Source organism: Capra hircus, chromosome 5 (genome assembly GCF_001704415.2).
Source record: "Capra hircus breed San Clemente chromosome 5, ASM170441v1, whole genome shotgun sequence".
NCBI classification, from domain to species: domain Eukaryota; kingdom Metazoa; phylum Chordata; class Mammalia; order Artiodactyla; family Bovidae; genus Capra; species Capra hircus.
Window position 1 is genome coordinate 91913805 of NC_030812.1, and position 16156 is coordinate 91929960.

At 34.7% G+C, this 16156-nt stretch overlaps 1 protein-coding gene across 3 annotated transcripts in view; it reads left to right on the forward strand.

The window, feature by feature from the left end:
- LMO3 (LIM domain only 3) overlaps positions 1 to 14833 on the forward strand; it is a 61835-nt gene extending 47002 nt beyond the window's left edge. For all 3 annotated transcript variants that reach the window (XM_018048424.1, XM_018048422.1, XM_018048421.1), the window contains 2 exons: positions 1244 to 1369; positions 11891 to 14833. In XM_018048424.1, the coding sequence (XP_017903913.1) occupies positions 1244 to 1369; positions 11891 to 11996 (232 nt within the window). In that variant the 3' untranslated portion in view covers positions 11997 to 14833. The remainder of the gene's footprint in view (positions 1 to 1243; positions 1370 to 11890) is intronic.

Consider the following 16156-nt stretch of genomic DNA (forward strand, 5'->3'; position numbering starts at 1 on the left):
GACACTTAGAAGCTGTTCTCACAACTCTTTTTGACAATTGTCGTTATCCTGGTAAGAGGAAATAGTTATAAACTTGAAAATGAATATGTATGCCTTAAGCAAAGACCTATCTTCGGAGTATATAGAAAGTAATAAGAGAAACTTCAGCACATTTGTACATAATCCTTAAATTCAGTAAAATGAAAGGCTAAGTAAGATATTTTAAAGTACATTTTTATAACTAAAATGAGTTTTCTCTGTAGCACCTTTGAATTCATTAGTTTAGAACTGCTTTTAATTTGGTCTTTCCCATGAGAGCCATTATATTTTTCTCCTGTCAGCCTGATGCTGAAGAAAAAAGAAAACTGGCAGACGTGGTGTTTTTCATCTAGTTTGCTTCCTAGTTAAAAAGTGCATTAACTTGTATGCATGGAATTTTATTTATAATAACTCTTCACCACCATTAACAACTTTAAAGAAATTTGGTTTAAATATTGTCAGTGTGAATGGATAAAATATTTTATTTCCTGCCATTATGAAACTATAGAGACATTTTATTTTGTACTTTTTTTTAGGTCATTACAATAACTATTTTCAGGAATCTACAGCAAATAGGTTTGTGGGGGTTTTTTTATAAATACCTTTTTTCCCAAACAATTCCAGTAGCTCTTACAGTATATTTCAGGTCCTGGTCTAGCTATTTATAGTTTACAGAATCATTTACTTTAATATGCTACCTGAATAACATAATCATAGCTATAACTATGGTATAGGGCCACAGGGTGCATGCAACGCTAATGTTTTTTTTACTATTTAAGGGCTTGTTCATAAACGTTCCTTAATAATAATGGCAAAGCTTTTAGTAACTTGGTATCAGAAAATAGTGAGTCATTCAAATGGGTTTCTTTCCCAATGAAAATATTTAATAGGAGGCATTGAGATCAACATTATATTGCTTTTATATTTCATATTCTAACAAGTAGAAGATTTTTGCTGTGAATTCACCCCTGTTAACTTCTGTTTGGTGCGGTTATGTAAGCTTCCTAATGTATTTGTCTTTTCCTTTTCTTCTCAAACAAGATGTGATTTTCATCAAGAAAGGTCAACTGAGTATGTATCACCGACGAATATTTATGTATACACGTAGGATAAAGCTCACTTGTGTATTGATAGTTTTACAAGGTATTATTAGCATCTTCTCTGGTCAGCAAATCAGATTTCCCTGGAAGAGTCTGAAAAAAAAAAAAAATATTTATCGTTCTAGGCTCTTCGGAGTAACGGGAAACTGTGCTGCTTGTAGTAAGCTCATCCCTGCCTTTGAGATGGTGATGCGCGCTAAGGACAATGTTTACCACCTCGACTGCTTTGCATGTCAGCTTTGTAATCAGAGGTAAGCACAGTTCATTCTGGCTTCTAAAAAAATGGTAAATCTCTCTTTGTTGGCCATGTGTTTAATGGTGGGAATTGTTTTAGTACCCTTTACTTAAAGCAACTTATCTCAGCATTTGTGTTTTCTGCAACAACTCATTCAAGTCCAGAAACACATCACTGAGAAGGATAAAGGTCTCAATTCTATCCTTCTGTCCTCAAAGAACTGCATCATAGAACAGGATATGATAGGAGATGAAAACTTAAGTATATGAAAACTTCATAGAAAACTTTCTCTTCTTATTCATTCTTTTCTCTTTTCTTTTAAAAAGTAAATTTAAAATATCTTTACCATTTGAGCAAACAAATTTGCAAAGGAAAACATACAGAAATTTGTCTCCAGCAGTGTGTATTCATTTTCCTTGTATACAGTTGCTCTATCTCTTGATTTCTAATCTTGAATTTTATCCTTGTTGTATACGTACTTTTAAAGTTGCTTCAAAGCTCTTTGGGAACTAGGTTGGATATAGTTATCAGTATCGGAGAGGCAGCATTGAAGGATGGAAAGAATGTTACAGAGGGGATCTAGAAACCTAAATTCCAGTCTGGACTCTCCCTAACAAGATATATGAGCATAAGCCAATCATTTTAGTCCTCTGGACCCCAGTTTTCTCCTTTATAACAAAACAGAGTTAGATTAGTCCATTTCAGAGAACTCTCTCATCTCAGAGTATTATGATTTCATTCCATTTTTTCTAAAGTGAAAATTATAACTTTTATTTCTAGTGGGAGCTATATACTATGATACCTGTTTTATGTGATAAATGCAGAGGATACTAGAATATGAAATATAAAATAAATTTCAAAAATTACTGTGCTTGATGGAGTTTAATGAAAATAAATTCAGTACGTTGGTGAAAACACCTGAATGTAATAAATATTCAGTTAGTTTTGTCCAGTTCTCAGTTACTGTAATTGGCCTTGTTTTACTGTCAAATGCAGTATCTTCTTATGAGGTGCTGTAGAGTAGTGGAAAGAACATGTGTTTACAGTGATAACTAGATTCAGATTTCAGCCCCACCATGTACTGGCTGTGCAGGCTTGAGTTTGTTGCTTAATTTCTCTGAGTTTGGTTTGTGCATCCTTAAAATGCAGACAATAACACCTATCCTGCAGATTTTGAAAATTAAATGAAAAAAACTTACAAATACGAGGAATATAATAGGTTCTCAAAAATTAGTTTTTACCTTGATATCTATGATTTATTTTTAACCATATAATATTTCACTAACTTGGTTTTTACACGAGATATCTCTTGCTAAATGTAGATGTTCAGAATGTTGCCCGATATACTTCACGATGTATAATTGACCCAGGAAATAATTCAAGAAGTCACCCTGAAGCATCTTGATTCTTCCCAATAGACGTTTGGAATCATAGTAGGTTGATTCAGTCTGTAGTGACATTTAGCCAAAAATAAATTGGCATATGTATATATTTTTATTAAAAAGATAGGAATACAAATACCTGCACATCCTTATAGATTCATTACCTTGCATATGTCTTAAAGGTATATTAATAGTAAATTTAGAATTTTTTTGTTTACTTATCAAATTGATCCACTAAACATTTACTAACAATAGAGGTACCTTTCTTTAGCTCTAATATTTACTGCTTTTCTACTTATAGAATGTTATAGATTGATGGTGGAAAATTTAGAAAATAAGGATGTAAAATAACATTGTCCCATGTCTCACTACTCTGAAAGAAATTATTTCAATGTTTTGATGTGTAGCTAGTCATACATTTTTTTATGCACATATGACAAGTGATACATAACATATGCTTTATATTATACCCACACTTAAACATCTTAAAGGAAAGTAGCAAGGAAGAATCCTAATATTTGATACTTTTACTTTTTCATTAATATAGTGAGCCTTTTTACCTTCCTTTAAAAATTATTTTATGATATTTGAAGCTTTCTTGTGTTTAGCTTTATGGATAGAGCTTCATATATTGTTAAATCAGTCTTTTATCATCAGATGTGTAGGTTTTATCTTCTCGTTTTTGTATTATCAGTATCATCAATTTAATATGGACTTTATAAACAAATACTCAAATCTGTGTCAAGCTAAATTTGCAAGCACATGGTTAATTAGACAAAGCATATAACAGTTTAAAGTTTACTTTATATAGTGCCAAAATGCTCTCCAGAAAAATTATACCAATTATCCTTACTCCAGAAATGAAAAAATAATGCATTCTGTTATAGAAGTTCTAACACTGGGAATTATTATTTTAAAAGATATCCTTGTCACCTTGAGGGATGAAAGATGATATCTTATTATCATTTTTAAATAGCATTTATTTGATTACTAGTGGCCCTTTGATATTTTTTCTATTAAGAAACTGCCTGTTTATTCCTTTCATCCATTTTTCTATTAAGGCAGACTTACCTATTTTATCCATGTTCTACACAGAAAATTAAAACATCATTCAAGTGCTAAGCCCAGCCTAAATTCTATTATGATGCAAAGTAATTGTAGGTTGTTAATGCTATTTACAAATCGTATATCAATTTTATTTCACCATTGAAATAAAAAGTTGCATTCACAATTAAGTTTGTCTCCTCAGTGGAACTCAGTCAAGTAAGACAAATACTCCTAAATTTTGACTCTAAAACTGTTCACCTTCTTATTGCTGCAAAATACTGTTCTAGTATCATTATTAAAGTACCTAATATATTTCTGTGTGCGCTTCATTTATTACATGCCATAATGGGACTGCATATCTTTAGTGCTGGCTATGCACAATTAGCACTTAGTTATTGTCTTGTCACTTCCATCCCTACAAGACAAACTCCTTTAATGCAAGAAGTCAGCTAATCTTCATCAGTCAAGCAAAGCAGACGAATTGTATTACTCTGAATCCAGAAGGTTTTCAGTACAGGAGACTCTCCTTTTACACTGATGTTTGCTTGGGGAAATCTCCCCAATAAAGTCATTCACCACAGGAGCCTGTACTCATAGTAGCTAAATCATTGTCCCAGTAGTACACCTTTTCAAGTGACACACAAAACCAGTGGGTAATTTATAAGCACTTTCCCTTAAGCAAACTTTTTTGATACCTGAAATTGTGATATTGTAAATGCTTATGAGTATTATTTAGCAGGGGGAGTCCCTGCTGGCTCAGTGGTAAAGAATCCGCCGGCCAATGCAGGAGACATGGGTTCGATCCCTGGGTCGGGAAGATCCCCTGGAGAAGGAATGAGCAACCCACTCCAGTATTCTTGCCTGGAGAATCCCATGGACAGAGGAGCCTAGTGGGCTACAGTCTATGGGGTCGCAGAAGAGTCGGACACAACTTAGAGATGGAACAACAATAAGAACAATCATTTAGCAAACCGTTTCATCTTAACTTTTAAATCAAAGTATCAGTAAGATATAAGCATTGCTGAATGTCTAAAAAAGATAGTAAAAGGATGCCCTGGCGGTCAAGTGGTTACAACTCTGCACTTCCACTGCAGAGGGTGTCGGATCCATCTCTGGTTGAGGAGCTAAAATACCACATGCTACATGGCCAAAGATAAATAAATAAATGAAATATTTGAGTAAGGTAGTAGTAACAGTGAACTTTCAGGATTGGTGGTCTTCTCTGTCCTTCAAGTAAAAGGGTGTGGCTAAAAATGGGCTTCCCCTGGGGCTCAGATGGTAAAGAATCTACCTGCAATACAGGTGACCCATATTCAATCCCTGGATTGGGAAGATCCCCTGGAAAAGGGAATGGCTACCCAGTCCAGTATTCTTGCCTAGAGAATCCCATGGACAGAGGAGCCTGGAGGGCTACAGTCCATAGGGTTGCAAAGAGTCGGACACAACTGAATGACCAACACTTCTTCACTTCATGGCTAAAAATGTGTGAATCTGAATTTTAAAATATCTAAAAGTGTATCTATTTTGAAAGGACCAGAAGAAGATTATTTTGAGTACCTTGTATGATAACTTTAATCTTATTCAGAATTGGGAAATTCTGGTTAATTTCTTAAAGATGAGTGACCCCCCACACACACCGCCTGGAACCTTCTAGAAAGCTAAGTGATGGTTTTATAAGAGATGAGAAAAAAAGTGCTCGTTTGTAATGAAATGGCCTCAAATATATATAACTGTGTGACATTTGAAAAAAAAAAAAAGAAAGCACTGTGCTAGGCTCGGTGGAAACAGAGGTGAATAAATTCTAGTTTCTGCCTTAGAGGTGTTCAGAACTATAGAAGAGACTGGAGATCAAAGAATCACAGAAGAGAAGAGTGTAAACATCTGCTTACTAAATATACAAAGCAGATCTATACTGAGGGAAGAGAGGTCTGTCCCTTTTGTCCTTCTTATGAAAGCATCAAAGAGTTGATGTGCTGGATTTTAAAGGCTCCTCTAAGACTACTTAGGGTGTAGGAAGTGTGTCCAGTAGTGGGGTAGGGGAGGTGTCAAAGCCTTGATGCAGTGAGGAAGGGGTTTTCCAGATAGATGGAGCAGAGGGAAGACATGGAGGTGTGAATCCATGTAATGTGTTCTGGAAATGAACAGAGGCCTAGAGATTGGTAGTTGTGGAGTAGTTTGGTGAGGATGTGGAGGAGTAGGGAACAGAGTGAGGAAATTGTGAAGGTAAGAAGTCAGTGAACTAAAGTCAACATGAATCCAAATTGAAATTATTCATCAAAAATAGCATTGTTATTTGAAGTATTCAGTTCTAGAATAAGTCTGTCTTCACCAACATTTATGGAACACCCACTTCAAGTGGTAGTATAGTCTATGGTGGTATTTCAAAGGGTTCAAACAAAATTTAACTCAAGGTCATTTACCTCAGCACTACCACTCTGAGTGGGAAATCTGTTACACATTCATGAGAGAATTTGAAATGCCACAGTGAATTATACACCAAAAAGTAAGTGCTTTGGAAATGATCAGAATGAGTTGATGGGGTCAGGGAATACTTATGGAGGGAATGGAAACTAAAAAGTCTTTATTCATTTATTGAAGTATGTGCGTGCTAAGTCATATAGTTTCTGTGTAATAGTATGTAAGTTACAGGTGTACAGTATAGTGTGTGATCAGTTGCTTCAATTGGCTCTGACTCTTTTTGTGACCCTATGGACTGTAGCCTGCCAGGCTTATCTGTCCACAGGATATTCCAAGCAAGAATATTGGAATGGGTTGTCATGCCCTCCTCCAGGAGATCCTCCCAATCCAGGGAATGAATTGTGTCTCCTGCATTGGCAGACGGATTCTTTACTATGGAGTCGCCGAGGAAGCCCCAATATAGTGATCCACAATTTTAAAGGTCATATTCCATTTAAAATTATTATAAAATATTGGCTATGTTCCTCATGTTGTATAGTATATCCTAGTTGCTTGTTTTATACCTAATAGTTTATACCTCTTAGTCGCCTACTCCTATATTTCCCCCACCCCCACCGCAAAAAAAAGAATTTCTAGAATTTAAGTAGGTAGAAAAAAGGGGAGAAATATCCCTGACTAGGAAACAGCTAAGCAAAAAGGAGAAGATGGTCGGTAGCAAATAATAATGGTAGCAGATTCTCATACAGTGCTGATCAGACATTGTTTTGTTTTATGTGTGCTAGCTCATTTAGTACTCGAAATAACCCAGAAGTAGTCACTATGATTAGCCTCATTTAACAGATGAGGAAATGAAAGTATAGAGAATTTAAATAACTTGCCCAAGATTGCACAGATAGAAAAAGGTAGATTCAAAATTTGAACCAAGAAAGTCTGTTTTTTAGTCTCTGGACTCAGATCCAGTATGAGGACCCAGGCCTCTTTCAAGATGGGTATTTTCTTTGCTGACTGTGGTGGTGGTTTAGTCACTAAGTTGTATCTGACTCTTGCAACCCCGTGGACTGCAGCCTGCCAGGCTCATCTGTCCCTGGGTGGAAGTCGCTCAGTTATGTCCGACTGTTTGTGACCCCATGGACTATACAGTCCATGAAATTCTCCAGGCCAGAATACTGGTATGGGTAGCCTTTCCCTTCTCCAGGGGATCTTCTGAACCCGGAGATTGAACCCAGGTCTCCCACGTTGCAGGCAGATTCTTTACCATCTGAGCTTCAAGGAAAGCCCCTGTCCAGGGGTAAGTGGATATAAAGGCGAGTAGATAGAGTGGAATTAAGTCAGGTAGATATTAAACAATTTATAGCAGGATTTGGGATACAGGTAGTGTGGTTTGGTACAGAGAAGATTGTTTCTGTGTGATGACAACTGTGCTGTCACTGGGAAAAGACAATAAATTTGTTCACAAGTGTACAGTGAGTATATAATCTCTACTTCTTACTGAAGTACAGTATCAAAATCTCCATCTTTTAGTAACAGAGGTATGCTAAATAAGACAGTAGAAATATTGGAGATATGGACTAGATTCCTTTTCTTTCCAAAGTGCTGTGGAAATGGAAATTAATTATAATTGACAGTCACTCATCTTAGGGAAGTAAGATGACTAAGTTAACATTTTCATTCTTAGAAAGGATGTCACAAATGAAGGCTTCCTCGCAGAGGCATTTGATAACCTGTTTAAAACCACTCTAAGCCCCACATTTTACAGGGATGATTTCTTAATTATACTTATTGTCTGTACTTTTAGAGTATCTAAGATCATATGAATTTAACTATAGCTACTCCAAAATACCAGGTAATTAATTCTATGATTAATTCTTAAACATTAAGATTAGATGGTTTAATAAACTGATTAGGCATCTTTTTATTCCTTAACATATTTTTTAATGATGCCAGAATTAATTGAACTGACTATATCACAAGCATTTAGGGTTAGATTATAAAAAAGAATATGTTTTTTTTCAAGAATTTTAGCCTGTCCTGTTAATACACATACATTCAACATCCTCTGGCCATCACTATTTTTATAATGTTTTTCTGCAAATGCTAAATCGCATCAGAATCTGGTTATAGAACACTGGAAATTAGCCTTTCTTAAAAAATCACAGTTGTAGATCATTTTGTTAGATGTCTGATATCTGCATTGCTGTTTCTCTAATTTTGTCATGTTTGTGTATAGAACATTTTAAAGGAGGATAACAGCTCCTGTTGCAAAGCAATCATAATCAGCTCTTAACCAAAGCTTTCAAGGCTGTTTTAAGTTTTATATGTATGACATTCCTCACCTGTGTTCTGTTTCATTTTGACCTTTAAGTATAAATTGATACACACATAAAATGTACTTTATCCAGTTGACAACATATGAGTAACAACATATTTCGGGAAGGAATATTTTAGATGAATTCCATTTATATCTCACTGAATGATAGGCACTCTTTTTTAAAGGTCCATACTGTATTATTCTGTTTCTGTTTTGTAGATAGTTTATTGTGTCATAATTTAGATTCCACGTGTAAGCGATATCATATGATATTTGTCTTTCTTTGCCTGACTTAAGTCACTTAGTATGATAATCTCTAGGTCATTCCATGTTGCTGCAAATGGCATTATGTCATTCTTCTTTATGGCTGAGTAGTATTCCAGAGAGAGAGTGTGAGTGTGTGTGTGTGTGTGTGTGTGTGTGTGTGTGTGTGTGTGTGTGTGTACACGTACCATATCTTCTTTATCCATTCCTTTGTTGATGGACATTGAAATGTTTCCATATCTTGGCTATTGTGAGTAATAAAAGCTTGAATCTTGAATCCAAAGAGATCAGGGTGCTTTTCATTCCTCTACCATACATGTTCTAGCTATGGAACATTGAGCAGGTTTTAAAAATTCTGGAGAAGGCATTAGGTTTTTCATCTGAAAAGGACAGTGTTAATATTTTATCGGTTGGATTTAAGGAATAAATGTAATGACTATATCTATATACATGTTCAGCCTTAGTACATGGTAAGTACTTTATAAGAGGTGTTTATTTTAATTACCTACATTCCAAACACTGAGGAAAGGCTTTACACGCTACATTTATACTCTTTACTACCAACTTAGAAAAGTTACTGATGTTGAAGACAAAAATCCTGAAGTTTCATTTTTAATATTGTTAGTAGAAGGTTGGGATTTGAACTCAATTCATTGCAAATGTCCTCTGCCTTAGATATACTTCTTATTTTAACATTCCTACTGAGCTGGTGATGGACAGGGAGGCCTGGCATGCTGCTGTCCATGGGGTCTCAAAGAGTCGGACACGACTGAGCAACTGAACTTGAACCCATTCATTGATGTAACTGTTTTATCTTACCCACAGAGAAATGACTCAGAGAAAGTATAAAATACATCCTATATCTTGAGTTGGGTAGGTGAGAACCATAGCACTCAGTACCAAATCCCCAGGCTCTTGGTTCAGTGCTTTTGTTGATATAATTACTCTGACTTTATTAATCTACAAATAAAATTACCTACATTTCAAGGCCCCTGAAGGTAAGAATGGCATGACACAACATGGCAAAACAAAATTTTTTTTTAATTACATTTTTATTTGATAGCAAATAGAATTTAGAGACTTATTTTAAAAATTAAAGCATAATTTTAGTACAGAGTTGAAAAAGTATTTCTAGTTTAGTTGGTTTTTAGGAAAAGATAAGATTCAATAACATCAGCTGGAACACAAGAATATTTTATTAAAATTATTTTTGATGTGATATTTTATTAGTTTATTAATCAGCTCAAATTAATTTTATCATTAATATAAAGTGAAAAATTTGAACAGTAATCAAATGTATTCTGCATGTTATTTTATATAATCTCACATGAAAGAAAAGTATCTAATTTGCCTATTTAGGCCTGCCCAACAAAAGAAATATTTCCTTTTATTCAACATATCCTAATGATCAGGATAATCTACAAAAACTGGTTTATCCAAACACCACTTTTTAAGCACTATATTTCATGTTTATAGTTTGCAACTAATAAAAAGAAGATATACTTGAAGTCCAGACTTGAATGTCCATTGTATCGAATAGCCTTGACCACAAACAACTGCAGGATTTCAAGATCAGGGCATAGCCTGTACTTTCAATCAGCATCATCAGCAGGCAGTAATCCTGGGGAAAAAAAAAGTAAATTCCACAAATAAACAGACCAATCTTCCTTTAAGAGGAAAGCTAATTCTTTTCAATCTACTTTTTTTATTACACTATTTTCCCCTCTATCTACTTAGCTAGAATAAGGATAAATTTCCAAAGCTACCCAGTTGGAAAATAAATAGGTTCACTGTTTGTCTAGCATTCCAATCTTTGCAAATGTAAATCAGCCCAACTGCTCCTCATTTAAACCTTCAACTTCACAAAACATTAAAGTGTGGCTTTCATGACACAATTTAATCTATCCCCTAAGATTTCTGCCTGAACATCATTTGAAATTGACTATCTGATAAAGAGGGACCACTATCAAAGGTCAGTGAGGTCAACTTGTACAATTACAAGTAGTTTTACTGGGTCAACTCTACCAGTCAGTGCTGTTTGAAGGTTAAATTGTTACAATTAAAAATATATACAGATCTCCCCAGAGTTACTTTATTGTTAAATGTACCGGAAACAGCACAGGCATTTACTTCTGACCTTAATTGTGTCCAAAGTGTCACCACTGGGAAATTATACAAAAAGAGCACTTATTAAAAACATTACGATCTTGCACATTAAACAATGCTTTATAGAATAAAATTTATAATTAGCTACTAGAAACTAGTTTATTTATCACATCAGTATTAAGAGGTTCATCAGGTTACTCCTTTAGGTCTAATTGGAAGTACTCTAAGAAATCCACTTACTATTTCATAGTTAGTGAACTTGCCACAAACAAAGCACCATGGCCCAGCATCTAAGTCTGATGCTAAAACAGCTTTCAGTTCAGAACAATCACTTCCAAATTACCAGAATTTAATCACATTTTAATAACAGGAAATAAAAGGAAGCTTTAAATGAGAAGCTCTAAAATTGGCTATTCTCTAATCATTTGATTCATTTTAATGTTTTTACTTTTTTTTAATAAAGTAGATAAATGGTCAGTGATGAAAGCGTCCATAATCACTGCCATGAAATGTTATTATTCTTTCTTTTATGTGTGTGTTAGTTGCATAGTCATGTCCGAGTCTTTGCAACCCCATATACTGTAGCCCATCAGGCTCCTCTGCCTATGGGATTCTCTAGGCAAGAATACTGGAGTGGGTAGCCGTTCTCTTCTCCAGGGTATCTTCCTGATCCAGGGATCAAACCCAGGTCTCCCATATTAATGAGTGTAAATACAGGTTAGTTCTTTTTTTCTCTCCAATATATGTGAAAAAAATATAACCTATGCTGCTCAAGGTGTTTTCCTGCATGTTCTTATGATTTTTATGTATAAAAGTAGGATCTCAAATTTTGTGTGCAGTGTTTTATTAAATGACCTGGATGGTTTAATTTTGACAATAAAGGTAACTTTCTAAGCCAAAGTTTCAAACTCAGGGAATTACCATATGAAATGATGATTAGGAAAAGAAATCTTCAAAATTAGAGATCTGAATGAAGTCATCGTAACCATTTTATTTTTATAAATATTTTCAGATTTTGTGTTGGAGATAAATTTTTCCTAAAGAATAACATGATCCTTTGCCAGACGGACTACGAGGAAGGTTTAATGAAAGAAGGTTATGCACCCCAGGTTCGCTGATCTATCAACATCACCCCATTAAGAATACAAAGCACTACATTCTTTCATCTTTTTTTGCTCCACGTGTATATACGAATTGACACGGGAACCAACTGAATAGCGTAGATATAGGAAAGCAGGATGGTTATATGGAAAAAAAGGCGGACTGCATCTGTATGTAGTGAAATTGCCCCAGTTCAGAGTTGAATGTTTATTATTAAAGAAAAAAGTAATGTACATATTGCTGGATTTTTTTGCTTGCTATTCGTTTTTTTGTGTCACTTGGCATGAGATGTTTATTTTGGACTATTGTATATAATGTATTGTAATATTTGAAGCACAAATGTAATACAGTTTTATTGTGTTACCATTTGTGTTCTGTTTGCTTCTTTGTATTGTTGCATTTAGTACAATCAGTGTTTAAACTTACTGTATATTTATGCTTTCTGTATCTACCAGCTATTTTAAATGAGCTGTAACTTTCTAGTAAAGAATTGAAGATCAAATCTCACTAATAATACGTATAGATTAAACAAGTCTATCATCATTAAAAATACAGAAAAAGAAAGACACACAAAGCATTTTAGCAACATCCACTAGTATTGCCGCTATAATTTAGAGTCTTTATCAGTGTTCTCATTTATAACCCCCTATTTTCAGGGGGTTAAAGATCAGCTTTAAAATAATGCATAAAAATTTCATCTTAAAGCACTTTCATTTTTTACCAACGTGAAAAGTGCCATTTTTAGAATAACGTTAAAGCTTAACAGTTTTCCTTTTAATATCCTTTTTTGTGCTCTTTACCTAGTCAATGGTTTTGTTTTGTTTCCTTCAGCGCCATTCACCCCTTATGTGAACTAGTGCCTTTGGGTATCATTTAAAATTTTCCAAAGGGTTACTTTAAAAAAGTGTTACTGCAATTATGAGATAATCTTAAAATGATAAATTTCTTGTGCAAATTTTGCCCAGACCTCTCCATAAGAGCTAAGGGTATAATAACATTATGGCTTGAAGCATCTCTGGCACTAAAAGGTTTTGAGTGTGAATCTATTGAAATCGTGATAATGCACATTGAAGCTAGGATGATATTTGAGGATTGAAGTCACTTTTGATCAGAGCAACGTAGTGCTCACAGAATCTTCTAGAAGAAGAGAAACAAAGGGATTGATAAAGAGCTGAGAACTGGTGATTATATATTTTTCTGTATTTACCTGCCACTTATTTTAATGTTCCAAAGTGAACACTTTCAAAGTTTGATGTATCTTACTCTTCCTTGCTTTCTCTAAGTAATTACCATTCAGAATTGATCACACTTAGGCTGAAATCTGTCATTCCATTTTTGAAAGGTGAAAAATTAATCCCTTACCTACATGATAGCTGATAAAGAGGAAAGCTTTCTAGAAAGAAAAATTATGGAGACTGATTATTTAAATTACAATTAAGGAAATAAAGATGAAACTGTGTTCCCTTCTTCTGGGTTGTTCACACTTTGCTTCTTTGCTTCTGCTCCCTGTATTCAAACTATTCAACAGACCTAATTCCATAACAGGCACAATGAAGCATATTTTACTAGAGCAAATTTTAGTTCTGTGGGCTTTCTTTTTTTTTTTTATATTGATCACTTGTATAGGAAACAATATTTCCCAGTGTTAGTTGCATCCCTACTTTGTACTGCTGAATATGCACTGCAGATGAAAGTTAAATGTGATACCTGAATTCTTGATTTGGGGCCAAAATATTAAACTGAAAATAACTCTGGTGTGGATTTGAGTTGTTTTAAAACAAAGCTTTACTATGAACATGCATGTGGATCTGGATATCGCCTCTCATTTTTAGGAAGATGGTTCTGTGAAAAGTGAACGGTATGTATTTTTACAAAGGATTCATGGTTAACAGTGTTCAAGTCATGTGTCTTCCAAATTTGAGATATACCCCAGAGATGTTTCAAAAATAGCAGTATGCGGTCCACAAAATTATTATTTTAGCCTTAGAAACTTAAACATTTGTTTCATGAAAAGACTTGCATAGCCAAAACCAAAAAGAAACAAAACTGAACAAACGGGGGGAAGGTGGGGGAGATATGTGAAAAGTGGTTTTACTAAAGCAGCCCTCCTAGTCCCCATTAAGAGCTGTTTGAAATTCATGTGTAAAATTCGAATTGTCAGTATCTTTTTGCAAATGATCTTTTTTATATTTAAATGCTTTTGCGTATGTTTATCAATATGTCAAAATACTTGTAAATTGGAAACAAACTTCTCTCAGCTTCTTGAAGCTGTTCCATTATTCCTGCTACCCAAAGACCAAACAAGGTTTTTACTGCCTTTTCTTTTGCTTAATCCTTTGGGAGTTCATTCTTATGCTTTTTCTATAAACAAAATGACTCACCTGGATTAAAGATTAAGGCCTTAATCTCCTTAGATTATCTTTAATCTCCATAAAATGGTGGAACAAGATAGAAATAGGCCATCTGACAGCTAATTGCCTGAAAATAGTAGCATTTTTGACCTGAAGTACTAAGCTTATTGTCTTGACTCCTCAGAGTCCCTGAACTGTTGTCAACTTTCCTCTTCGTGTTGTGTAACCCTGACGTCATTTAGCTTATTGTCTGAAGGCTCCAGTAGGACTCCTCCGATGGAGCTTTGGTTTCCCCAAGCAGCGAAAGCTGCCTACGTGCATCTCATGTAGACTGACTGTGATGAAGGACCACGCTCCTCCACCCACCAGAGTGCTGGCTGAGTTGAAAAGCTGACCTGTGTTTGTAATTTCACTTCCATCTTGCTTAATAAATATCTGCTGGCTTCTTTCATTCACTTTTTTATATTTGGATTTATGTTTTTAATAACAGGGGGATCACACTATTTGATTGCGCTTAATTGGCAAAAGTCTAAGATGATATCTAGAAAGCATAATATGCAAAAGGAAAAAAAGTGTATAAGGACATTTACTTTCAGAAGTTATTAATAGATCAGAAGCAGAAAATAGTACCCCAAATGCTTTCTCCAAATGTTATATGCAGGATCTCCAATCTAGGTAGTCTATTGCTATTTACTTTTGTGCGGAAAATAAAACTGTCAAAATGAAGGTAGCAATTGGTGGATATAAATTTGTACGTTTATACAAATTTTAAGTGATCTTTCTGAAAGCAACCATATTGCTCTTGTCAGACTAAATTTCAGATTTCCTCACTCCTGCATAATGAATTAAAACACAAAACTCAACTAAATCCTACCTCTTCAAGGAAGAAATGTTTTACCTTCACTGAAGCAGGGTGCTGAAAATTACATCTGTAGTCAAAACAGACCATTTGCAAGTGGTTTCCTTTTAACTGTCACTTGAGGCAAACCACTCTCTGACTAGTCATTTAAACAATTTCATAGAAATGATACAGGCCAAACATATTTAGTGTTCACTTAACTAAGTTGGGAAAACAATCTGCATGTTTATTGTAATAGACCATTAACGCTGAATACAGTTTTAGCAAAAGCCCTTTGATTATTACTTTTTCTTTAAAAATGCCATTACAGATACTTCCTAAATGTGATTTTAATGCAAGGCAAGGTAAATGGGAGCAAAGCTTTAATACAACCATTTTTTCACGTGACATTAATTGAGTACCTACTATGTAACATGTCTTGCCCTGTGTCCTCAACCTCCTGAGGGTTGCCTTAGGATACTTCCTACATTCAACCACCTTAGGGAGTCTTTGCACTGATTTGTCCTTATCTCAAACCTTGCAGCAATGAGCACACAAAAGCACATACCATCTTCTACCTATTAAGCCCGTCATTGATATGAAAGCCCCAGAAAATATCTCAAGTAATCAATGTGTTCAGAGAATTATTTCACACAAATTACTCATTAACTCAATAGCACATAATAAAAACGAACATCAATTAATGAGTCACCCTCAGATCACTATGATGACAATAGCGCTCTGTTGAAACAGCCATTATAAATGGAGTTGCCTCCATTCATTGTTTGCAATTGGCCTATTATTTGACTGAAACTAGGGTCATATTTAACACATCCCTGTAGGTAATTGTGTGATTAGTATCATAAATGAAGAATTCTGAAAGTCTACTACAAATAAAACAATATACATCATTGAAAAAAAAAATCAAGAAAAATCTCATTTTTTGCTGTAGCTTCTTTTGAAGCCAAGTTACTGGAAGAGTATCATT